At 45.6% G+C, this 25,283-nt stretch overlaps 1 protein-coding gene across 1 annotated transcript in view; it reads right to left on the bottom strand.

Annotated features, from left to right (window-relative positions):
- Positions 1-1,312: 1,312 nt before the first annotated feature.
- Positions 1,313-25,283, bottom strand: part of WBSCR16 (Williams-Beuren syndrome chromosome region 16) — a 29,199-nt gene continuing 5,228 nt past the window's right edge. The window contains exons 4-13 of the mRNA XM_005877243.2: positions 21,114-21,242; positions 20,003-20,069; positions 19,363-19,414; positions 17,573-17,657; positions 15,318-15,499; positions 10,601-10,688; positions 9,581-9,754; positions 7,159-7,244; positions 2,216-2,310; positions 1,313-2,097 (exon numbers count right to left, since the gene is read on the bottom strand). Of these exons, the coding sequence (XP_005877305.1) occupies positions 2,233-2,310; positions 7,159-7,244; positions 9,581-9,754; positions 10,601-10,688; positions 15,318-15,499; positions 17,573-17,657; positions 19,363-19,414; positions 20,003-20,069; positions 21,114-21,242 (941 nt within the window). The 3' untranslated portion in view covers positions 1,313-2,097; positions 2,216-2,232. The remainder of the gene's footprint in view (positions 2,098-2,215; positions 2,311-7,158; positions 7,245-9,580; positions 9,755-10,600; positions 10,689-15,317; positions 15,500-17,572; positions 17,658-19,362; positions 19,415-20,002; positions 20,070-21,113; positions 21,243-25,283) is intronic.

Genomic DNA, 25,283 nt, shown 5'->3' with positions numbered 1-25,283 from the left:
CCTGCTTACAGAAACTCTTGTTACCATGACTCAGTGTGATAAACAGTGCCTGGCACACAAGGGACACAAGGCAACAGTGAGAGCTCAGTCTGTGACATGATTACCAGGTGGGTTTTTCTGTTCCCCACCCTTGAGAGGTAGGAGGTATAGTTTACGTTGGAGGACAGGGGCCGGATAGTTTTTGGGGGTCCTTGCTCTTTACCTCGGTTGGATGGGAACAACAGGGCAAGAATCTTGCAGGAAGCGTTTCCCCAGGCGGTTTCCTCCTGATACAGGGCAAGCACATATTCCATCCCATTACTGTCTGAGGTCCATCCGGATGGAAATGGGACCACTTGGGTTTCTGGCCTTCCTGCCACGCAAACGTTAAGTCACTTTTATTTAGGGCGTGTACAGAATGTTTAATCCATCCCACCCAGGCATTCGTTCCCTTACATCCTACTTCTATATGCACTGTGGCAGCAGTGGCCTAGGGCAGTGGTTGGCAAACTCATTAGTCAACAGAGCCAAATATCAACAGTACAACGATTGAAATTACTTTTGAGAGCCAAATTTTTTAAACTTAAACTATATAGGTAGGTACATTGTTAACTTAATTAGGGTACTCCTAAGCTGGCCTTTGCTAAAAACGTCCTCAATCTGATTGAGGTACGTTTGCTGAGGTCGACCCCTTCCAACTCTCCCATCCACAGTCAACTTGTATACTTGTTTCGTCTATCTCCTTTCATTCATCCTCTTTATATGTCCACCCCCCCACTTCTTCTAACGCCACTTCTTCAAAATAGACTCGCCCAGGCCGAAAACCGACTTCTGCTCATGGGCCACGAAGTTTCAATCGCACTGTACGTGCACGCCCGCACGTGGTATTTTGTGGAAGAGCCACACTCAAGGGGCCAAAGAGCCGCATGTGGCTCACGAGCCGTGGTTTGCCGACCACTGGCCTAGGGCAATAGTCGCCAACCTTTCGGACCTCACAGACCACCAGTTGGCGACCGCTGGCCTAGGGGATCTTGTCCTGTGACATCTACTCCTAAATCTAGTCCTAGCCAATCTTTTGACCTAAAGGCTGAAATATCCAAGTCATTCAAGTTATCTATAACCAATAACTTAACTGGATTATCAGTTATTTTTATACTTCATTATTTTCTTCCAATTGAACTGTGGGAGTAGACTGTTTAGAAAATAGTTTTCAAACAGGACTGTCTTCTACCGTATTTTTCACTGGCATCTAGTAGCCTCTTTATCAAATGCCTTGTTTTTGAAAGCTAATCTCTATAAATGAGCAAGTAAAATAAAAAGACCTCTCCAGCTCTTAAGAATAAAAATGCAGAAAATAGACTTTATTCCAAAAGAGGTTTTTAAAATATTTTTTTAAAGAATAAGACAAGTTACATTACTCTTTGTTTTCCACAATTTCTGGATCTCTTCTCCAGGACTGGCACTGCAGCCAAGCTTTTGCGGATGTGTTCGGAGCCCTCAGCCACAAGAATCTGGCCTCGATCTTCTTCCCGCGGGGGCTTCTCCACTTCTCCCAGCCAGGCAGTGAGAATGGTTACGAGGCTGATGACAGCCATGAGCCCATGGGGTGCCGAGCTGGCGCCCACTATATTTTCAGGGAGAACCCCAATCCAAGCAAAGGATTTCGGCATGTCCCACCAGCAAGCTGGCTTTCAGGGTCCACTTTGGGAGGGGAGACCTAAATGAAAACCCCAGGCCGAAGCCAGCCGGCTCCCTCAGTCAGGCTGGGCTGCCCCGTGCCCACACACGCTCACCCTAACTCTGCTGTGCTCCAGGGGCTGCAGAAGCCTCCTGAGCACTGCACTCTGTCAGGCTCCTTTCAAGATCAAACAAAATGCATATCATGAGCAAATATTTGTGAAGACCAGTTTCTCGGGCCAGACGTGACACCAGAGGCCATCCCGTGCTCCCAGGAAAGAGCCGAGACATTCTAATGATCCTCACCACGCTGGGGCCGCAGGGCCTGGGGCCCATCTTCCTGCGGACCAACCCGATAAAGGCAGATGTGAGGTGCTGCACTGGCAGGTCTCACCGGAGCAGGGACCACGTCTCCGGACTTCAGGTTGCACCTCCTAAGGGCTTTAGGAGAGAGTGTCACACTTCATGGAGGGCTCTCGTCCTCTCTGAGCCCCATCAGAACCCCGCGGGCTGCCTCTGCTGAGCAATCCAAGTGGGTCTGAGGCCAGGGCAGGCTCACCTGGGTCAGCAGGAGATTTAGATGAATGACTTGGCCAGAGTCACCATGTGATCCACACCACAGGCCACATCCACGGGCTCCCCAGGCATCGTCACCTGAAAAACAAGAGCCAGCACACAGTGAAGGGAAATGGCCAACTGGGGGACAGACAGGCTTGGAGGTGGCCCCAGCTGGGCCTGATCCGGGCCCTGCATCTTGGTTGGTGACTTAGCCTCTCTGAGCCTTGGCTCCCTCCTCTTGGTGATAAATGGGGACACTTACAACCTACCTAGCAGGTCTGCTGGGCCGAGCAAACGCAATCACCATGGAAAGGCCATCTGAACTCCCCACCTGGTCAGCAGGGGGCGTTACTGTCCAGCCCCCAAGAGGCCACTGTGGGCACAAGCACGAACCCTAAGTGACATCCCACAGAGGTTAGTCCCCTGTGAGTGTGACCCCGCCAGAGGGCAACCCTGTTCTCCGGCCAGGTGTTGAGTAGCCTTTCCTAGTGTCACCACCGTGGCTCACTTAGAGCGGCTGGAAAAACCCTTTCTCCTGCTCTCAGGTCCACTTTGGGAACTAGGCCCCAGGCCCCGGGTCTTTACCCACTTTGCCCCCAGCTCCAGCTCCAGACACGGGCACGTGAGTCCTGTCACCCTCAAGGAGGGACGCTGACTGTGTCTCAGAAGGCGCCCAAGGCCTGGCCAGCAGTCCTGCCGACACTGCCCATCCACGCTGACAACACTCAGCACAGGAAGGCCCGACTCTCAAGGTAACAGCAGCCTCCTGGGATGTGGAGGCCTCTGTTTGCCTTTATTTATTTATTTATTTAGGTTAATCCTCACCCAAGGATATTTTTTTTTAGAGAGAGAGAGTAGAAGGGAGGGAGGGGGAGAGAGAGAGAGAGAAAGAGGGAAACATTGATGTGAGAGAGACACATCAATTGGCTGCCTCCCACATGTGCAAGATGGAACCTGCAATCCAGGTATGAGCCCTTGACCGGGAATCAAACCTGCAAACCTTCAGTGCATAGGCCAACACTCTAACCACTTAGCAACACTGGCCAGGGCCTGCCTGTTTGCCTTTAAAATGACTCATTGTTCACAGCCTGGCCTTGGAAATGGGTGTGTCCACGACTCAAGGATTTCCACACCCACATGGCCACCCCAGTTCTCCAGAAAAGGGGCACTTTCTACTTGGTGCAGAGAGAAGCAAATGCCACGTACACTGTTTTCTTAGATGGCAAGTTTTAGGACAGCGCACCTGTACCACTTACTCCTCAGCCCTCAGCTACAATGCGATGCTGCTTTTCTGACCAGATCCGAATCCTGCCATCCTGCCGGGGTGGGCAGTGTACAGCTGGAAGGGGACCAGTAACAGCCTGTGGAGTTTACTGAGCTTAAGAGGGAGAGGCCTACTCCAGATGGCCTGGCCTAAAAGCCCAGAGGCAGCATTGCCGACCCTGCAGCTTGGCGCCTTTGGCATGAAGAGACAAGTCCATTAAGGGCTCCTGGCCACAAACAAATGGACGCTAGTAACCAAGTTGTGCTCCCCTTCCCTCCCTCCCTAAACAAACGTCTTTGGCAAAGCCTATTAGAGAAATCACTAAACAAACAAGAAGCCCTGCCCCAGCTCATCGCAAAGGCTCGGAGATGCAGAAAGCATTCCAGGCTGGCCAGGGACGCAGGGGAAAGCATGCCGCCTCTGTGGTGACCAGGCCCAGGCGAACTCTTAGCAACCCCCCAGGGCCATTAGAGCACATTTCATTGACCACTGTGGGCGGGGGAAGTGGCCCTCTCCACACTAACCTGCAGCCCAGCTACTGCGGTTACCACCTCTGTCCTTGTTCCCCAAGTGCTCTGGCCATTAGTGCCCACGGCAGAGAAGACCACTTGCCTTGGTTTACTCGCCAGGACTATGGCCTGGCCTCGGAGGCCCCCCTCTCTGTGGCGCAGTGGGGGCCCCGTTAAGCAGTCACTCGCAGTCTCTCTGAACCGAGTCTAGAAGAAGAATGCCCTCAGCCATGTTTTATTTTTGTCCTTGTCAAGGTTAAAAGGAGCTTCTATTCTAAACCAATTTACGCTCACAACATTACTGCAAATGGAAACAGTTCTAAAAACCAAAAGCACCGTTAGCCTGAGTGACTGAAAGGTTTGAGCAAACTCAGTGTAGGAACATCTCTCTCCACAAGGACACGTTCCTGAAACAAGCGCCCAGCAGGTGAAAGACAGGGAAGGCTGAGAGCACTGCCCCTGGGCAGTGGCCGGGCCCAGCAGACTTGCTGCTCCCACTTGGCTGCTTCTGAAATTTCCTTCCTGGCACAAGCGAGCAGGCTGAGAAAGGAAAAGAGCTTGACCGGCAAGGAAGCACTGCCCCAGGCGCCCAGCTGCCACAGTGCACCTCTCTCCTGAGGTGGCCATATAAGAAGGAGGCCTGAAGGCCAGAGGGTTTCCCAGCCTGTGCTCCCAAACCCAACCTGGTACTGACCAGAGGAGTCATGGCAAGGGGGCAGCACCGCCTGCAGCAGGAAAACATCCTGGAAAGCTTCGGAAGGAGAGGTTTAAATCAGGGGGCTCTGATGTCACTACATGGGCCTACAAACTGAGGGAGAAGCCCAGGTTCTGTGAGTCCAAGAACAACTAGTTAGTGCCTTGTAGGCGCTATAAATAAGACTTTACTCTTCCTTTTTCTTTCTTGGAATCCTTTTTAAATGATGTAACACAGCCCCCACTGAAGATTAATAACAAAATACAGTGCTTTACAGCTTAAAAACCTCCTGTAATTTTTTTTAAGTGAATACAACAGAACAGACAGAAGGTCCAGCTACCCAACAACAGACAAATTGAATATTTAAGGAATCCAGCTTGGTTGATCCAAAACCTGGTTCCTGCCACCACCTTTGTCCCAAGCCTCAGCCTTGCACCTCAAGCTTGCAGAGTGGAAAGGCCAGGTCACCAGATCTCAGCACCATTCTTCAAGCTCTCTCCTCCCCCATCCACAAACAGCTCAACAAATGTACAAGAAGGAGGACAACAGTTTGGCAAGAAAGCAGCCAAGTGTCCCTTTGCTGATGGTACAGATGCAGAGAACAACATTCCCAAAGGGAGGTTTGATGGGTGATGAGTCAATGAAGGGGGGTCTGGTCTGAGTGGCAAGTGGTGTCAGCCCCCAGCAGCCTGCTCCTTCCAGCTTCACTGCAGGGCCCGAGGCCTGGCCCAGCAATTTCAATAAGGAACATGCTATCAGATTTCAAATCTCAGTTTATGGCTGTCCCACGTCTTGACTCTAATCTGGAGGAAATGGAGGCAGGTGAGGAGCCCCTCGTCACTGCAGTCATTCGTCCAAACCCCAGGTGCTTTACTGTTTCCTAAGCTCCCCTGCAGAAAGGCCTTTTGGTGGGGTTCGAGAGAGGGCAGTGAGGAACTACCAAGAAAGCAAGCAGGATGTTTAAATCACATTATCGGCATTTCCATTACCTGTGGTACCATCCACTGTCCGTCAACTGCCTCTTCATTCCTCACACATGATGACATTTCCTAGCTCAGGGAATAAGCAAGGGAGCGCCAGCCAGCTCAGGGACAACTCTGGTCCACAACCAGTTTTTCTAACAAGTTCAAAGTCTCTATTTTGACCTATTCTCTTAGAAACTGCACCTACTGTTTTTATAAAGGAGTCAGGGCCTGCCAAGTTCACAGGGACCAGGAGAGTCAGCAGCCAAGGGGAGGGCCAGTGGAAACAAGCCCCTAAAACAGTGATGGCGAACCTATGACACGCGTGTCAGAGGTGACACGCGAACTCATTTTTTTGGTTGATTTTTCTTTGTTAAATGGCATTTAAATATATAAAATAAATATCAAAAATATAAATCTTTGTTTTACTATGGTTGCAAAGATCAAAAAATTTCTATATGTGACACGGCACCAGAGTTAAGTTAGGGTTTTTCAAAATGCTGATACACCGAGCTCAAAAGGTTCGCCATCACTGCCCTAAAATAACAAAGAGCCTCAAAACCTCCTGCAGTGAGTTCTGGACAAAGCCTTACTTCATTTCTTTTGCATTTTTACATGTGTTTTCAAAAGATATTTTACACAATTTCAAAGCACATTATTAAAATCAAACTTGTTAAATACTTAGACATGTGCACGCTCGCGCATGCACGCATACACACACGCACTTCCATAGGCAGAGACTGTCTCTGGAGGGAACATCAGACACCAATTCTGGTGGCTGCCTCTGGGATAAGACATGGGAAACTGATTTTTCATAATACACTTTGAACAAGGACATATGTTCTGTATTCAAAAAAATAGCTTTTTTTAGAACTTAAAAAACCTAGTAAACAACACTAAGATAAACTACAATTGAAGAAAGAACTTTTTCTCCTTTAATTTTGAAATGAGCCTTTTTGTCTAATTGCATCTTCCCCCTAAGAAAAACCTTTATTTTTTCACTTTGGTGCCTGTGGTCAGGCATTCTAAATATTAAACATCCGGCTTTCTTTTAAATTCACTGTAAACATTCCTCGGCACAGGCCTCTGCAAACAGCTCCTGGCATGCCAACTTCTCCATTTCAAACCTCTCCCTGTCAGCATCGGAGCCTCGCGGCCCCCGGCCTGCAGCTAGCTCCTCTCTGAGGCGTGCTTCTGTTTCCTGCTCCACATCCCCAAGGACAGCCTCCGATGAGGCTTCTAACAGAGCACCAAGGGATGGAACCCACACAGGCTATTCCTCCCACTGCTCACTCAACAGGCCACAGGAAGGAGCAAAGGACAATGAGCCCACAGCCAGAGAAGTTGGTGCTGGGCTGGCTCTGCGGCCTCACCTGATGCCATAGAGCAGGAGGAGGGCAGCTGGGACCCGGAAGGGGGGAGGCAGTCCTGGGGACCCGGTGCTGGAGCGCTGCTGCCACATCAGGTGCATCTGCCCTGTGGGCCTGCCCGCAAGCCCGCCCAACCCAGTCTTACCCTCCATGGGAAATACTGGTCTTCTAGGCGGCCAATTCCCAGGCACCCTCGGATGTTTTTGCCCCAAACAAACAGCTCTCCTTTGTCTGCAAAGAAAGGAAAATGGTGGCTTGGTTGGGACTAGGCCAAGGCCAAGTCTCCAAGAAGAGGAAGGGTCATGAGAACATGTTTTCCAGAACCTGGTACAGACAGAGCCCAATGTTACACTTCAACTTCTACCAGACAAGTAATGCTTCCTTTTGAAGGGAAAGTATACTGCCCCATACCAAAACCATGTCCAAGCCCAGACTTAGAGTGTCCATCATGTGGGAGATGAGAATGTGCGTGGAGCAGAGGGCCAAGGAGGCTCCTGCACAGACCACTCTGCTCGCACCCCATGTGGCCCCTCACCCACAGCTATGTCCAACTAAACCTTGCCTCCACAAGTCCTGAAATACGAGCATCCTCAAAGTAGGAAGATTGCCATTCCTTGTCTGGGTTTCCGCATGTCAAGTGAGTGACACATGGTGACTGGGTACCTCTATGGGCCAGGTCTAGGTCTGTGTGCTAGCAGGTGGGACAGGACAGTGACTACACATGCTTGGTTCCTGTCCTCATGGGACAAGTTGAACAGCTAGAAATAAACAAATGATCAAACCAATACATACATGCTTACACACTAACAGTACCAAGAAGGAAAAGGACCGAGAGGCTGTTATAGAGATAGCCCAGGGGACTGCATCTAGACCGGGGCTCTGGGAATGTCAACCTCCAGGAAAGGACCCAGACATGGCAGGGCAGCCTCCCACAACCAGCCTTCAGTTCTGACTTCCATCCCCATCAGCTTTGGGCACTCCTTGACGCAGCGGCCCTATTTAGCTCCCCCACATCTGGCAAGCAGAAGTAGAAAAGGCAGGGGAACGCCAGGACCAAAATAATCTGGGCTGATTAAATAAGGAATCCTTTCGTTACAAGCTGTCAGAGCCCCTCTGGTCTGTCCAACACCCTTGTCCTCCAGCCTCAGATTTTACGTGTTTAACAGAACAATTCAGTCTGGTCCCAAACTGTTAGACTTCAGGGTAAACCAACCAATCCCAACTCCCAGCTGGCCTCTGCAAACGCTGAGCGTACAGTCAGGGGAGAAACCCAAGCTCTAATGTTCTCTCTACTGAGGGACAGTCACTGGCACTTGGGGAAAGCCATCTAGGGATTTCATTTCAGTGTGACCCAAAATGGCCACACGGATGACACCAAACAGGAACAGTCTACTCTAGGGGAACACTTCATGTGGGTTTCCAGGTATGTGGCTTTGCATACCTGGAACAGTCTGGAAAACAGATCACTGACACCTCCAGAATTAGTCCACAATGACTCTTATTTACTAAGTTGAAGTAGCTTTTAAAAACTCCCAGGAATTAGGTTCATTTGCAAATGGCAGTGGCTGATTCTGCCTGAGTGGCAGTGAGCGATCCTCCACCCATCAGCGCTGCTACCACCTGGCGCTTTAATGCACACAGTCAGGCAAGACTCCGACCACCAGCACAATGGTCCGCACTGCAGCCCCGAAGCCTGGTGCTCAGACAATCCTGAATGGTGATCATCTGGAGCAGTCCTCACATAGCATGGGGCCAGAGCACACAAACAAGAATGACCCGAACTGACTGTCCCAGCCAGATGTTTAAAAGAAAACAATTACTTACCATGAGACAAGGAAATAGTGAATTTGCTTGAGAATCACAAAATGAAATTAAATTAATACAGTCTGATGATTCAAGTCAACTAAAGAGGAACAAATTGAACCAACAGTCACTGTGGTGGAACAGGAGATGTAATCAAGAAAAGCACACATTCTAGAGGTCTGCAGAGTAACTGGATATGTTATGGCTGTGTCATTTGGCAAACCTTTGCAAAAATCTCCATTTCAGCCTTCTCTTTGATCATTCTCTCCCCCAGCACTTTGGAGAAATTGGGCAGATTTACTTCCACAAAACCACGGACAGTCTTACACGTCTGCCCCTTGCCATCCCACGTTCCTGGGTCAGATTGGGGTTTGGGCTTCGTCAGGCAGTGGGATTAAGCCCCACACATTCATTTCCTAATTATCTACCATGGATTTGCCAAACCTCTGCTGGTTTTTCCCCAAACCCCAACACACTCACGGGTCCCCTCTCCTACCACCAACTGGCATTCTCTTGAGAAAACTCACTTTCACATTAGCCTGACCACAAACCAAATGAACCAAGACAAAACTCCAGGATGAAAAAAAGATACACATTATACAACCCCAGGCCAAACAACTTCTGGATTAGCCGCCCTCTTTAATTATCCGTACAAGGGTACCGCACCGCTGGATGGATGGAAACGGAGAGCTGCCACAGTCTGAGGTTGAACCTGAGAGAGTGAAGCTCTGTCAGTCTCCGGGCCGCATGGCTTGGTCACTTACTGGTAAGGGCAGCAAAGTGGCTGAGTCCACATCGAATGCGGGAAACCTGGACTTCTGGGTTGAACTCCGTTAAGCCAAAGAGAGTGGGTGGAACCATTTCTGGAAGAGCAGTTTCCACTAGGTTTGGTCCTTTCCCAAGAATTCCATAGCCCCAGACAAAAACATGTCCTTCTCCTACATTACAGGAAAAACAACGGTCAGTAAGTCAAACCAAGAGCAGCCCTCACTCACTAGAAATTCAAACTGCACCACCAAGAAGCAATACATCCACATGCATTTTTCCCCTCCTTGCTTGGCAAGAACATGCTGACAGATATTTCATGTTTCTTTTCTCCTCTTTCAAATTCTTGTTTGTGGAGTATGTCTAGCCAGCTCACCAATCTCAGAATACAAACTTCCTACATCCTGAAAGTAACCTGGACAGGACCAATCCATAAATCACCCAGAAACCCCATGTGAACACAGGAGAGCCCTCGAAGGACAGTTTCTCCCAACAGCTCTGTGTTTCACAGTGATCAAAAGACCAAGCCAAGTAACTAAACAACTTTTGGGCAGATTCCTAAAACTCTAGAAATGATTTTTTGGTTATAAAAAGTTTAATACTCATCAGTGGTACCAGATGTTTAATCCGAGAGGCATGGATCTCAGTATCTAAACCCTAAGGCTCTTCTCCTCTCTGCCTTTGTTTCCTGGCAGCCTCCCTGGAGAAGGCAGAGCTGGAGTCTCTGGCCCAGGCTAAGGGACAGGGAGAAAGTTCACTCTCCATTTCAGAGGTCTGCTACAGAATTACTAAGCTCTGTGCTGTCTACTTATATATCACGGCTATTATCTTTCTGTCAAGAATGTCACCGCACCCTCTATTAGCTGAACTCAATCTAACTAGATCTTCCCGCCCCCCTCTCCCCCCGGCCACATTCCCTTCCTCAGGCCAAGGTCTGCTGCCTGTGAGTCCAATGGACACCGACCTTTCTCTATGCAACCCACCTAGAGCTGCCCAGCGACTCTGCAAGAGGGTCTCACCATTTAACACAGCACAGCCAGTGCCACCACATGCAGCCTGCTTCACCTTGCCCACTCCTGAGAAGGGTAAGCACCGCGGGACGTTCACCTAAATCAAAGGAAGGGTCCACACTGTTAGGAACACAAACCAGTGAGAACTTGGAAATAATCTGGTCTTGTGTACAGAGTGTATAAGTCCCAGTTCATTTATTCATCCCACAAGTATTTCCCAAACATTGAACATATGCTACCTATCTAACTAGGTATTAGGAATGAGGAGGAACAAGAGACCTGGTCCCTCTCTTAGTCTAGTGGAGGAGGCAGCTGCCAGCCTAAATTAACATAAAAGTAATTTGTGCTCAGTGCAATGAAGGAAAGTACATGGTCTCTGAGAATGAATGTCAGGGAGACCGACCTAGTCTGAGGGGAGGAGCAGTCAGGGAAGGCTTCATTTTTCTCCTGCTATCTGAAGGATGAGTAGAGGTAACTAGGGGAGGGGAGAAGAACAGGATATTCCAAGTAGGGGAGATGGAATGTGTAAAGGGAATGAGGTGAGCATGGCACATTCAGGGAGGTTAAACAAGGTCAGAGTGGCTAAAGCAGGGAAACGGGCAGGGGAAAGGGGACACATAGTACAAGATGCCGGTGGGGAGAGGGCGGCCGGATCATGCAGGATGCTGTGGAATTTCTAAAGGGGAAGAAACATCGTGGACTTAGGTAACAGTGGAGAGGACCAGAGCGTGGGGAGGAGCATGAGTTTACTCTTGAATGTATTGAACTCACAGTGTGTAGAGATGACCAAGTGGAAATGTCAGGGGAAGAAACATCGTGGACTTAGGTAACAGTGGAGAAGGACCAGAGCGTGGGGAGGAGCATGAGTTCACTCTTGAATGTATTGAACTCGCAGTGTGTAGAGATGACCAAGTGGAAATGTTAAGTGCTACTTAGTGATGTCTGGAACTCTGATGGGTAAGCACAGATGGTAAGTGCAGCCATGGGTATGGCTAGGATCTTCTAAAGGGGGACTATGGAGAAAAGAAGAGCAAAATCCACGCCATGAGGATCTTCAACATTTAAAGGCCTGGCACAAGAAGAGACCCAGTAAATGAGACCAAGAAGGGCCTGGCCAGCATGGCTCAGTGGTTGAGCTTTGGCCTATGAACTAAAAAGTCACTGTTCAATTCCTGGTCAGGGCACATGCTCCGGTTGTGGGCTCGATCCCCAGTGTGGGGTATGCAGGAGGCAGCCGATCGATGATTCTCTCTCATCACTGATGTTTCTATCTCTCTCCCTCTCCCTTCCTCTCTGAAGTCAATAAAAATATATATTTTTTTTAAAAATGAGACCAGAAAGGGACACCGAGAAAGCTAAGAGAGCACTAGAAGAGTCTAGTCATAGGGCAAAAGGAAAAATGGTTTTCACAAAGATGTCACGGTCAATGTCAAATGCTGCTGAGAGGTCAAGAAAGATACAGAGTGGAAATGTTCTCTAGATTCTTTATTATTATTCTTAGCAACATGGATGTCACTGGTATCCCTATCAAGAGCCACTCAGCAAACTCCTAAGGGTGTAAACTAAATGGAATGGACTGACAATGAGGAAACAGATAGTAAGTCAATGTAGCTCCTGAGAAGCAGGCCGTAAAGTAAAGGGGTAGGGATGGGGAGAATGGAAGGAAATGGAGGAGCCACCTAGGGCTTTAAGATGGAAGACATACAAGTCAGGTGAAAAGACTGATGGAGGCACCAGCAGAGAAGGACAGGGTAAAGTTTTGGGAAAGAAGGCCCAGCAGATAGAGGATGGCTCCTGAAAAGGTGGAAGGCGATGGGATCCAGGGCAGAGAGAGAAAAATCCGCTTCAGCAGGAAGAGCTACACCTCCTCCACCGCTGGAAAAGGAATGGGTCTAGGGTGGTACAGACACAGGCACGTGTATGTGAGCCATCGCAGGAAACTGAGGGCATTCTCATCCAATAGCATCTGTTTTCTCTATTAAACAGGAGGCAAGATCTGCTGAGAGTGAGAGATGGGAGGGTCAGGGGTTTGGAGAGTGAAATGTGGCCAGCTTAGCCTTCCAGCAGGATTTGGTCTTGGCGCCTCTACTGAGAAATAACTTTGGAAAGATAGATTGTAAGTGCTTCAGTGAGAGCCACAAATCTTCATAGATTCACTTTCAAACGGAAACAGCTGAAAGATAACAGTCCCTAAGTTGACTCCAAAGGAATAAAGGAGCTTACCAACCCAGAAAACGTAGGCCTAGATAAAGTGGGGCTGTCAGGATGGGGCTGGGCCTCTGCTGCTTGGCTCTCAGAGAGCTGCTTTACCTCACCATGCCCTGGCACGAGGCCCTCGGCAAGTACTGAGAAATGCTCTCGCACAGAGCCATTGGAACATACCACTGTTGTCACTGACAGGATGAGGCTTAGACCACAGTAAAGAATCTTGGTTGTGATGGGCTACTTCTAAGATGACCCCTAATAATCCCAGTCCCCTCCTATTCGCACCCATGTGTAATCCCTGCCCTGTGTGGGGGCTGGACCTACTGACTTGCTTCTTCTTTTTCTTTGTTTTTTTGTGTGTTTTTTTTTCAGAGAGGAAGGGAGAGGGAGAGAGATAGAAACATCAATGATGGGAGAGAATCACTGATGGGCTGCTGCACGCCCCCTACTGGGGACCGAGCCTGCAACCCAGGCACGTGCCCTTGACCAGAATCAAACCTGGGACCCTTCAGTCCACAGGCCGACGCTCTGTCTGCTGAGCCAAACTGGCTCGGGCCTGACTTGCTTCTAATGAGCAGAATACCAGCATTAGGGAGGGAAAGTCACTGCCAAGATGAAGTGATAAAACACTGGCTTCGGTCTCACTGGCACTCTCTTGCCTTCTCATGTGCTCACTCTGATGAAGCCAGACGCCATGTTGCGAGTGACTACATGGAAAAGCCTACGTGGCAGGGAACCATGGGAGGCTTGGCCAACAACTCTGAGCTGGCTGACTGCCAGCAAGGAAGTGAGGCCCCAGTCCAATAGTCCACAAGGACCTGCATCCTGCCAGCAACCCCAGTGTGGTCCTGAAAGCAGAGCCTTCCCCAGGTGAACCCTAAGGTGACTGCAGCTTTTGAAAGACTTAGAACCAGAAGACCCAGGTAAGCCACCCCAAGATTCCTGCTCCACAGACACTGTGAGGTAATAAATGTGTGTTGTTTTAAGCCACCAAGTGTCGGGGTCATTTGTTATGCAGCAATATGCAGCAATGACAGGACCCTGGACCTGTCCCCCACAGGAAGGCCGGAGAGACGTTTTCCTCAGGCCTTGGCATTAGGAAGAGCAGTACTTCTCCTGAACACTTTGTTTGCTATTTATTTTATAGAAACAATGAATCATTTCACTGACCGTTTTCTCTCTGCTTTGGCTACTAGGAAACTCAGAGCCAAATCTGCAACCACTTCTAGCCACTGAGCCAGACCACAGAGAATGCATTTTTTCATCTCTTAGCTGATCTTAGTTTTCCTTTGTGCAAGTTTATCATTAACATATATTTAAAACCCCTTCTGAAGAAAAAAACAAACACAACCTTCTGTATTTGTCAAAGTTTGATATTAAAGAATGTAGTATGTTTTTTAAATAGTCCTGATCTTTTAGAGATACATACTGAAACTTCTATAAAAGAAATATGATACCTAGGATTTAAAATAATCCTAGGATAGAGTAGATGGAATTATAGATGCAACAAAATTGGCCATTAGGGAGTATGGGCTTTTTTTGGGGGGGGGTCTATTAGGGGGGCAGATGAGGTTAATGAAAATGTCTGGAATTAGATAGTGGTGATGGTTGCACATCCTTGTGACTATACTAAAAACCACTAAATTATATATTTTAAAATTGTGAATTATATCTCAATTTTTTAAATGGGCCATTAGTTGGTAATTGTTGAACATGTGTAATGGGTATATAAAGATTAATTAAGCAGTGAGCTCTACTTTTTGTTTAAATTTGAATTTTTCTTTAATAAAACATTTAAAATTCTACTGTATTGTAATCATGGTGGCTTGCTTCAGTGAGAAGGATGGGCTAGTGGTGAGGAGAGGCTGCAGGCATGGCTTCTGAAGGGCTGCTAGTATTCTACTACTTGACCGAGGTGGAGCTGCACAGGTGTCTTAATCGAGCTGCATGCATATGATCTGTGTGCTTTTGGGGCATATGTTACACTGCAACAAAACACAACAGTGTGACATCGTAGGAACTTAGGTAAATAGCCTCGTTATCCAGGCATACCTAAAATACTGCCCTAAACCAGGACTATCTCATCAAAGTATTGATTAAAAAAATGGCTTTTGCACTTAAGCTTTCTTTCTGGGCTCCAATGAAATTGTCAAGAACTTGGAACCTTACCCGGCTGGTGTGGCTCAGTGGTTGAGTGTCAACCTATGAACCAGGAGGTCACAGTTCGATTCCCTGTCAGGGCACATGCCCTCTAAGTGAGTCTTATTTGAATAGTCACATTTCCACTGTCTGTTCCTTATTTCCTTCCTATAAATTTTTGAGGCAGTTTCAGTCCTGCCAGGTTGTTTTTTTTTTTTTTTTTTTAAAGGTTGTAGAGCCTTGAAGAGGCAGTCTTACAACAGGTTAGGTCTTAACATCCTAGCACTTTATACATCACACTTTGGTGAAGAAACTCTTAGAAATGTCATTAACACGCTATATTTACAAACCTCCCAGCACCATGCTATAAGCGACCTCATACCTGTGTGGAGTCCGTGACAGAGGCCAGCTGCAGATACTCAGAGTTGCCCCAACCAAAGAGGTCTCCATCAGCCGACACAGCCAGGCAACAATCACCGTAGGTGGCAACCTGGACCACCTTCACTCCTGCAAGGTCTCCACCCAGCTTGGTGGGTACACTGGTGATATTGTAGTGACCCAGACCTAATACAATAGAAAATACTTTTAATAATTTATTCTACAACTTAAACAGACTTACTATATGCCAAACACATTTTGAGCTCTTTACAAATATCAAAAATCCTAACTGTTCCTCTGCATGCCAGGCAACTTCCGTCTCCATGTGCTCTCAGAGGCAGAAAAAGGCATCATTGTAACTAGATCATATGAAAACTCCTGGACTTTTCTAGGTACAATTCAAGTTAGAAAAGTTCTCAAGATGAAAGCCCACTATACAATGAACATATGAGACCTTGCATATATTAAAACGAGCAACTTCTAATGCACTGCTGAGCTTGCTGGAAAAATCAAGGAAATCTCTACAGTTCAGCCACCCAAAAAAAGTAAACAGAAACAGGCAAATCAGCGTGGTAAACAGTAAACAGGACAACACAGGGCTTGCCTGAAGGACAATGTCATTATCAGCACTGCAATGGAGGGTAATCCCTGAGCAGCATTGGGAGGCAAAACACTAAACCACAGACTCTGGCTTCCAGGGGCTTCCTCACAAGGGGCTCAAAGCAGGGTCACACTGGCATCAAAAGCTACTACCAACAGAGTAAAAAGGCAAAATGGGAGAAATACTTGCAAATCAAATATCTGATAAGAGATTAATATTCAGAATATACAACAAATTCAACAACCACAACAAAAACAAATGACCCAATTAAAAAATGACCTTCTTCAAAGATAATATACAAAGGGGCAAGCAATAAGCATAAGAAAAGATGTTCAAATCACTAATCATTAAGGAAATGCAAATCACAAATGAGATACCACTTCACACCCATTAGGATGGCCACTAGTACAAAAAACACACAAAAATAACAAATGTTAGGGAGGATGTGGAGAAAGTAGAACTTCATACATTGCTGGTAGGAATGTAAATGGTACAGCTACTGTGCAAAACAGTATGGCAGTTCCTCAAAAATTTTTACCTGGAATTACCATATGATCTAGCAATTCCACCTCTGGGTATATATACCCAAAAGAGTTGAAAGCAGGGTCTCAAAGAGATATTTGTACACCTATGTTCACAGCAACATTATTCCAATAGCTAAAAGGTAGAAGCAACCCAAGTGTTTATCAATAGATGAATGGATAAGCATAATGTGTTATATACATACAAGGGAAAATTATCCAGCTTTAAAAAGAAAGGAAATTCTGACAGATGCTACACAATGGATGAACTTTGAAGACATTATGCTAAGTAAAATAAGCTAGTGACACAAAGAACAAATACTGCATGATTCACTTATACAAGGCACCAAGAATGGTCAAATTCATAGAGGCAGAAAGTAGAACAACAGTTGCCAGGGGCTGGGAGGAGGAAAGAATGGGGAGTTACTGTTTAATGGGTATAATAAAGTTTCAGTTTAACAAGATGAAAGAGTTCTGGAAATAGATGGTGATGAGGGTTGCACAACAATGCAGATGTACTTAATATCAGTGAACTGTACGTCTTGAAATGGTTCAGATGGAGCCCTAACTGTGAAAGTTCTATTAACATGAAAAACTATTTTATATAAATTTAAATGATAAAACAAACATATAAAAATCACACCAATGCTATCATTACAACATAAAAAGATATACTTATATGAACAAGGACTGGAAGAAAACATGAGACGGAACAAAGACAATTTGGTGATGGTAGGATTACTGAGGATTTAAACAAGATTTAAATCTTAAATTTAAAGGCCCTTCAGATAAATTTCAAAAACAAAAAGATTAAATATACAAGGTGTGAAAGCTTAACCCTCATTCCTTCCTCCCTTAATGATATTCTTCTGAAATCAGTTAAAATGGAGCTCCTTTTAGGTGGCACTTGTTTCTTTACAAGGCTCAGAACTCCTTTGTTGAGAAGTGGCTCCAATCCTCTATCCAATTCTTTATAATTCATTCCTATGGGAACGGGGACAGGAGAAACGATTATTGTTCCCCAGGAAGCATTAAGAGAGGTAAGAGTCAAATTAAGGAAGATGGGTTCTAGCCTATGAGAACCCTACAGCTCACAGTGCCATACTGCACTATCCCCCGGGGTGAAAGGTACAATACCTGTTTGCCCATCCGCACCCCATCCACAAGAATAGACTTCTCCTTTATCCGTTAGGAACAGACTATGGTCCTGACCACAGGTGACCTATCAGACAAACAGAGATAAGGTTGATGAGAATTCTTCGAAGCCCAGCATCCCAGTCAATGGACCTGAAGCCCATAGCATTCCCTACCGCTCCGGAGCACCAAGCAGACGGGGTCCAGCCAGGGAGGATGCCCCACACTGTCTCCACCTCTTATTCATTCTCAATGTACTGCACCAGCAGTCTCCCACTCCACTGAAACTGCTCTTGCTAAAGTAAAGTGCCAGGTGTCCTAAGGAGCAAGCCTAAGAGCTCCTCCACTGCCTCCACGCCTGAGGAGCCGCTCCCTCCTCCAAAAGCCTTTCTCTTCACTGTTCCCCTTCTGCCTCTCTAAGCCTCTACTTCCTACCCTTCGGTGGTGGACTCCTCCAAAGTTCTGTCCTCTGCCCTCTTCTCTCCTGCCTTCACATTTCCCAGGAGACTGCATCCATTCCCAAGGCGTTCGCTGTCACCTCCGCATTGTTACCTCCAGTCCCAACAAATCTACTGAGTTTGGACCTATTTTCCTAACTGTCTAATGAAAAGCACTCTTTACTGAACACTTAATATGTCAGGCACTTCGTGCTAAGTCAATAACCAAGACCACCCAGTAAGAAACTGAACCTCTGAGAAGTTTGGTAACTTATCCAAAGTCACCCTGTTAATATGTGGAGAAGCAAGGAGTTAAACTTACATCCCTGTGACTTTGAAACACTACATTCCACTGCAAATCCACTCTCTCACTCCTCCGGGCACCCCCTCTCCCAGCCAACCCACGCCTGCCCCTCCTCCAATAGGTCCCTATCTAGGTTGAGAACATGAGCAGCCAAGTCATTTGCCTATGCAATCATGCTCAGCTCCCTCTAGCATGCTCCCTGCCCCGCTAATCAAGGCCCAAACTAGTCAATTCTCCTTATCTGTCTCCCACCATCCCTTCTCCCCACAGCTTCCCAAGTGACCTTCATCCCTTCCTCGCCCCTCTACTCCATACCATGGCCAAAGTTACCTTTCTAAACAGATATTGATTTGGCTGTCACTCCCCTTGATTAGAACCTTTGATAGGCCCCAACTGTCAAGAGGATGAAGTCCAAACTCCTTAGCAAGGCATTCAAGACCTCGCACTGTCCACTCTGAACCTGTCTTCCAGCCTATCCCACACCACTCTCCCATAAGCATACCAAACTCCAGCCCCACTACACGTTCTCAGCAGTCAGCGCCTCCAGCTGCTCCCTCCCCTCTGCCAGAAAACTTTTCCTCCCATCCTTCCCCAGTCTACCTGGTCAATTCCTCTGCTACCTCTCCCATGGTGCTTTTTTCCCCTTCCATTCCACGCCTGCTAGACTTAACAATTCCCCTTCTGCTACTTCTATAGCATTTTCTGTATACGTTCCCTTATTTGGGTATTCATTATAAGTACCGACCATGTGCCAGGCACGACGTCAGGAATGGGAATAACATAAAGCCAGGCTCTGATACACAGTGCTCTGATACAGCTAGCTTTCTTAACCTGTGTCTCAGACTAGAGTGTTATCCCCCAAACTTGATTAAACTTTGTCCGCTGGCGATCTACTGCGAATTGTGGCTACAGTAAGCGAGCAGTAATTTTTACTGAATGATTTATTAATTCAGAAAATCTGCCTACCAAGTTTGCCATCACTCCACCCATCTTTCCCCCTTTCAAAGTGCCCCAGGGAGCAGGATGAGTGGCTTTCAGCCCATGCCTCTTACCTGGACCACTTGTCCATCGAAGTCCTGCATCCTATGGACCTTGTGACTTTCACTACACCAGGAGCAATTTGGGGAGAAGCAAAAGGTATGTTCATGGCAAGCACTGTGGGGTTCTGGCCCCTCCCCTGTCACCCTTAACTGTGGCCCCCATATATAGTAACTATTAGAGAAACTTTCAAGGTCAAATATAAGGCAGAATTAGACCAAGGTGTTAAAGTAAAACAAAACAAACAAAACCCTTTGATGATTTTCATATGCTGCCAGAGTTGAGACTGGTAGTATTCAGAACCACCAGCACAATGCAATGAACTAGAGGGAAAATGTTTTGTGTTTTTATTTTTTAGACTAAATGAGTAAGACTGAAATAGAGGGGAATTTTTGAAGTTAATCAATTTGGTTAAAAATACAAAACTAATTTAAAAAACTTCTACACATCACAATCAATGCTCATGCGCCCGCCCCTCCCACCTAGCTAATGCATGGTGATCAACCTGCAATGGAACAATCTTCCCCACAGCTTTCCAGTGAGTTCTCACTGCTCCTCACACACATGAGGAACCCTCTTACTGCTCTGTGGATCTATCACTCAAGAAATGTTTAATGTTTAACACAACTGGGGAAAGGGATAGCAGGAACTTACCTGTAAATTTCATTTTCGACCACTTTTCTTCCACATTGCCCATAAGAATTGTTTCCCATGCTGAAAACTAAAAAGTAACACACCCAATTAAATAAGTTCTTCAGATTCATGGAATCCTAGAATGTCAGGACTGGAAGGGGGTCTCAAAAGTGATCCTAGTCCAACCACTCACCCTAGCTGCCATTTCGTTTCCTTCTCCAACATTCGCATCCTGTACAGGCAGAGCCACAGGCATGTTGAGGTCTAGACCTGCCACAGCAGTGTGCGCCACCTTTACTGTCCCTTCTGCCCTCCCCTCTGGGCCCTAGTTCCACCTCTCAGAAATCCCACCTTACACAAAGTAAGCACCTCCTGTGAAGGCCTCAGCACCACCATTTCTTAAACCTGTCACTAGGTTGCCCTTGATGCAAAAATTCCTCTTGAAAAAGCTCCTAAACACTCTCCTCACCTTTTCCTACAAAGCACACTTAGCCAGAAAATGAAATTTGAGAAATTTAGTCAAGTTGGCCTTTCCATAGAGACTGCTGTTCTGGAGAGGGTGGGGATTACCCAGAAGCCTGGACACTAAAAGGCCCCACCACCTGGAAGAAGTGTTTAGCAAACAGACTTCTTTCAGAAGCAGCCCAGCTCGGTGAGTTATGCAAAGGAAGGGAGAGGCCTTGGTAAGGCTGCCTGATGTGTGTTGTCACACCTATAGATAACCTAGATTTTCCAAGAACCACAGAGACGGCCTGCGGACTGAAAGGTCCCAGGTTCGATTCCAGTCAAGGGCATGTACCTTGGTTGCAGGCAACATCCCCAGTAGGAGGTGTGCAGGAGGCAGCTGATCGATGTTTCTCTCTCTCTCATCAATGTTTCTAACTCTCTATCCCTCTCCCTTCCTCTCTGTAAAAAAATCAATAAAATATGTTTTTTTTAAAAAAAAAAAGAACCACAGAGAGCAGAGAGCATAAGAGATATAGCAAGGTCTGCCCAATACAGCTCTCTTGAGCATCCTGCTGATCTGCTCAGGAAATGCCAACAGCTTCACTAAACAGACCTGGCTCAATCAAATGAGCCACTTTAGGCCCATTGGCAAGAAAGAAGTCCCCCCGCCTCCATTAGTCCTTACCTCCTTCACTGTCTGTGAGGACAAGCGAGTGGGCTCTGCCACAAGAGACCTGCAGCACCCGTGTCTCCTGAGGTCTGTCCAGAGGCAGTGGAACCGGTGAGGGCTCCAAAACATACTCGTATCCCCTCGCTGAAACAAAAACAACCGGGTTTATTACACTGATTGAGAGTCACAGCACTTCCAGCATTAGAAATCGTATCACTGCCCTGGCCGGTTTGGCTCAGTGGATAGAGCGTCAGCCTGCGGACTCAAGGGTCCCAGGTTCGATTCCGGTCAAGGGCATGTACCTTGGTTGCGGGCACATCCCCAGTGGGGAGTGTGCAGGAGGCGGCTGATCGATGTTTCTCTCTCATCGATGTTTCTAGCTCTCTATCCCTCTCCCTTCCTCTCTGTAAAAAATCAATAAAATATATTTAAAAAAAAAAAGAAAAGAAATCGTATCATTGAACGGCCTCATTTTCACTCAGTAAGACATCGGAATGACTTACTCAAGGCACACAAGCTCATAGCCAAGCTAGGACTGGTCCCCAACTCCCAACCCACTGCATCCCATTGCCTCCATTACACATTGGGTTATTGAAAAGCATAATAGTCTTTTAATACCATTTGAATTTTTAAGGAAAGTAAAAGCATTTTCTTCCTGAAATACCAACTAAAACTTCTGTGAACAACAATAAACATTGTTATATTAAGAGGAAGCAAAAAGAATATGTAGATACATTTACTTGCATATACATTAAATCACTGTAGAAGGATAACCTAAAAACTAAAAAGTAACACCCCCAATTAAATCAGTTCTTCAGATTCATGGAATCCTAGAATGTCAGGACTGGAAGGGGGTCTCAAAAGTGATCCTAGTCCCGTGGTCGGCAAACTGCGGCTCGCAAGCCACATGCGGCTCTTTGGCCCCTTGAGTGTAGCTCTTCCTAAGCCTTAGGAGTACCCTAATTAAGTTAATAACAATGTACCTACCTATAGAGTTTAAGCTTAAAAAATTTGGCTCGCAAAAGAAATTTCAATCGTTGTACTGTTGATATTTGGCTCTGTTGACTAATGAGTTTGCCGACCAGTGTCCTAGTCCAACCACTCACAGGCTGTCTTCAGGGACATGTGGCTGGGAGGACAGAGGTAGAAAGCAGACTTTTCATCATATATTCTACACTGCCTTTAGGATTCTGAATTATACAAAGAAGAAAATTTTAATATTCCAATAAGAGGAGAAATTTTTTAGAAGTCATTCTACAGAAGAACCTTACTGTTCTTTACAATCCTACTAAAGAAGCCAGATTGGTCTATGTAAAGAATTCCTCTTGTAGGTTTTAAATGATGGGCTTTTGAATATTTAAAATGTAGGCTGGAGTTAAGGAGAAAATCTGCAAATGTACTACTCCTCAACTTATACCCCACTAAATAACCACTCTATTTTTCTCTTTTGAACCCCATGCTAAAAAAGATTTTGCCTGCCTGGCCGGCATGGCTCAATGGTTGAGCGTCAACCTATAAACCAGGAGGTCACGGTTCGATTCCTGGTCAGGGCACATACCCAGGTGGCAAGTTCAATCCCCAGTAGAGGGTGTGCAGGAGGCAGCCGATCAATGATTCTCATCATTAATGTTTCTCTCTCTCTCTCTCTCTCTCTCTCTCTCCCTTCCTCTCTGAAATCAATCAAAATATATTTAGGAGAGGAAAAAACAAAAAAAAATTTGCCTACCAAATAAATGATTACTGTTATAGCAATAGACCTGCCCATTTGTTTCATTAGTGGCTAATATAATTTTCAGACAGTTTTTGATCAGCATGGAATAATATGCTTATCACAGTAAAATTATATGACTCTAGGCAAAAATCAAAGAAACTAGACAATGTTGTTAGTTTATACAGCCTTATTAGCTGAAAAGATTCAGTACTTTAGAATATTGAAGAGACTCACATGCCCCACTACTATCTGTATAGACCCCTAAGGGCCAGGAATATGTAAATACATAACATTTATAGGGCATCTGGCTCTAGATCCAACTACCAGTTGACAGGAAATATAAAGGATCATGTTAAGTGGAAATGCAGGCAGCAAATCCCAAACTGAAAAATTCTATAGGATAAACAACCTGATTTCTTTAATAAATAAATTTCAAAGGAAAAAGATTAAAACAGACTTAAAAGACTTTCAAAAGTCCTATTAACCAATTGCAATGGCTGGATCTTATCTGGATTTTGATTCAAATAAAAAAAAATTTTAATGTATTTTTGTTGGTTTCAGAGAGGAAGGGAGAGAGAGGTAGGAACATCAATGATGATAGAGAATCATTAATCAGCTGCCTCCTGCATGCCCCCTACTGGGGATCAAGCCCACAAACCAGGTATGTGCCCTGACTGGGAATCAAACCATGACCTCCTGGTTCACAGGTCGATGCTCAATCACTGAGCTACACAGGCCAGACTCAAATTTTTAAAATAAAAATTTAATGACATTTGTGAGACAACTAACAACTTGAACACTATCTCGATATTTCATGATATTAAGGAATTATATTAATTTTTAAAAAATATTCCTTTTTTTAAATCCTCACCTGAGGATGTTTTACAGAAAGGAAGGGAGGAAAGGAGGGAGAGGGAGGCAACATTGATCAGTTGCCTCCTGACCAGGAATCGAACCCACAATCTAGGTATGTGTCCTGATTGGGAATTGAACCCTCAACCTTTCAGTGTACAGGACGAAGCTCCAACCCACTGAGCACACTGGCCAGGGCTATTGTTAATTATTTTTAGGTGTGACAATGTTGTTTTACTTTCTTTTAAAGAGTCCTTACTTTTTTAGATATGTACTGAAATATTTATGAATGAAATCAATAACGTTAGGATTTGCTTCAAATGTATTGAGGGGAAGGTGGTGGAAATTAATAAAACAAGACTAACATGAGCTGATGACTGCCGAAGCTGGTGACAGTACACGGGATGCATTACTCTATTCTGTCCATTTCTGCATATATCTAAAATTGTTCTTAATGGTATAAAAAATGTAATGTCACATCTTACAGCTAATAAGACTTCAATACTAACTTAAACAAGAATTCTGATATAAAATTAAGTGGAAAAGAGGCAGAAAATTAAACATATGCTGTGATCAAAATAAAATACGTATTTGTATATGAATGAGAAAACAGAAAAAAATGAACAAAAAGGTCTGTTCTAGTATGTATACCTAGGTAATTTCTCCCTTAGTTTAAAAAATGTCTCTTATTGTTCTTAAAATACTATTTGGCTAATGTGTACTTTTAAGAATGTCATTATAAATAATTTCTTTATAATGTCATTATAAATAATTTTTTACAATCCAACTTTCAAACAACTGGAATAAAGACTCTATCTTAAGGATTTAATTGAATTTCCCCCCCAGACCATATCCTAGGTACTGTAAAGTATTGCAGGCTCTCTGCAAGATAGGAAAGAAAGGTCATCTCTTAGGGGTCAAAAAGGAACATCTCCACTTATCAGCAAATGCCTTTTTGCCTAAAGATTCAATTTAATTAAACCAAAGAGGCTGAAAAACAATCTAGCCCAAATTATTTCAAACAACATCCTTCAAGACTGCATCTATTTTGTTGTTATGCTTTGGTTTATGTAATGACTAGTGGCCCGGTGCACAGATTCACACACTGAAAGGAAATTAATTAGAAGAAATATTTTAATATCGCTATTCGCCCTTTCTCTATAATAGAAGTGTCAACCAAATTCACAATCGACAATGACAGATCAAAATACACGCATGCTTTATATGTATCACACATGTACAAGTCAACTTAGCCTTTTATATATATACTAGAGGCCCAATGCACGAAAATCGTGCACTTGGTGGGGGCGGTCCCTCAGACCAGCCTGCGTTGAGTGTCTGCCCCTTGGTGGTCAGTGCACGTCATAGCGACCAGTCGTTCCGCCGTTCAGTCGATTTGCATATTAGCCTTTTATTATATAGGATAGAATAAACTTGCTTAATTAGAACTGCTTTCTGATGTAGCTAAACTTTTTCCAGCCCAGTGAAGCACCCCACCTTCTCTTTCAGGTAACTGTCAGCAACACAGCAGTAAATATCAACACGAAGCAGATTATTATTGTAGATCATGCAGGGAGAACAAAGGGTAAAATATTTAACTGCAGCAGTGTTTGACTATATTC

The sequence above is a fragment of the Myotis brandtii genome, unplaced genomic scaffold (genome assembly GCF_000412655.1).
Source record: "Myotis brandtii unplaced genomic scaffold, ASM41265v1 scaffold510, whole genome shotgun sequence".
NCBI lineage: Eukaryota > Metazoa > Chordata > Mammalia > Chiroptera > Vespertilionidae > Myotis > Myotis brandtii.
Note: the sequence above shows the minus strand (reverse complement) of the source record. Positions and strands in the feature narration are given on the sequence as shown.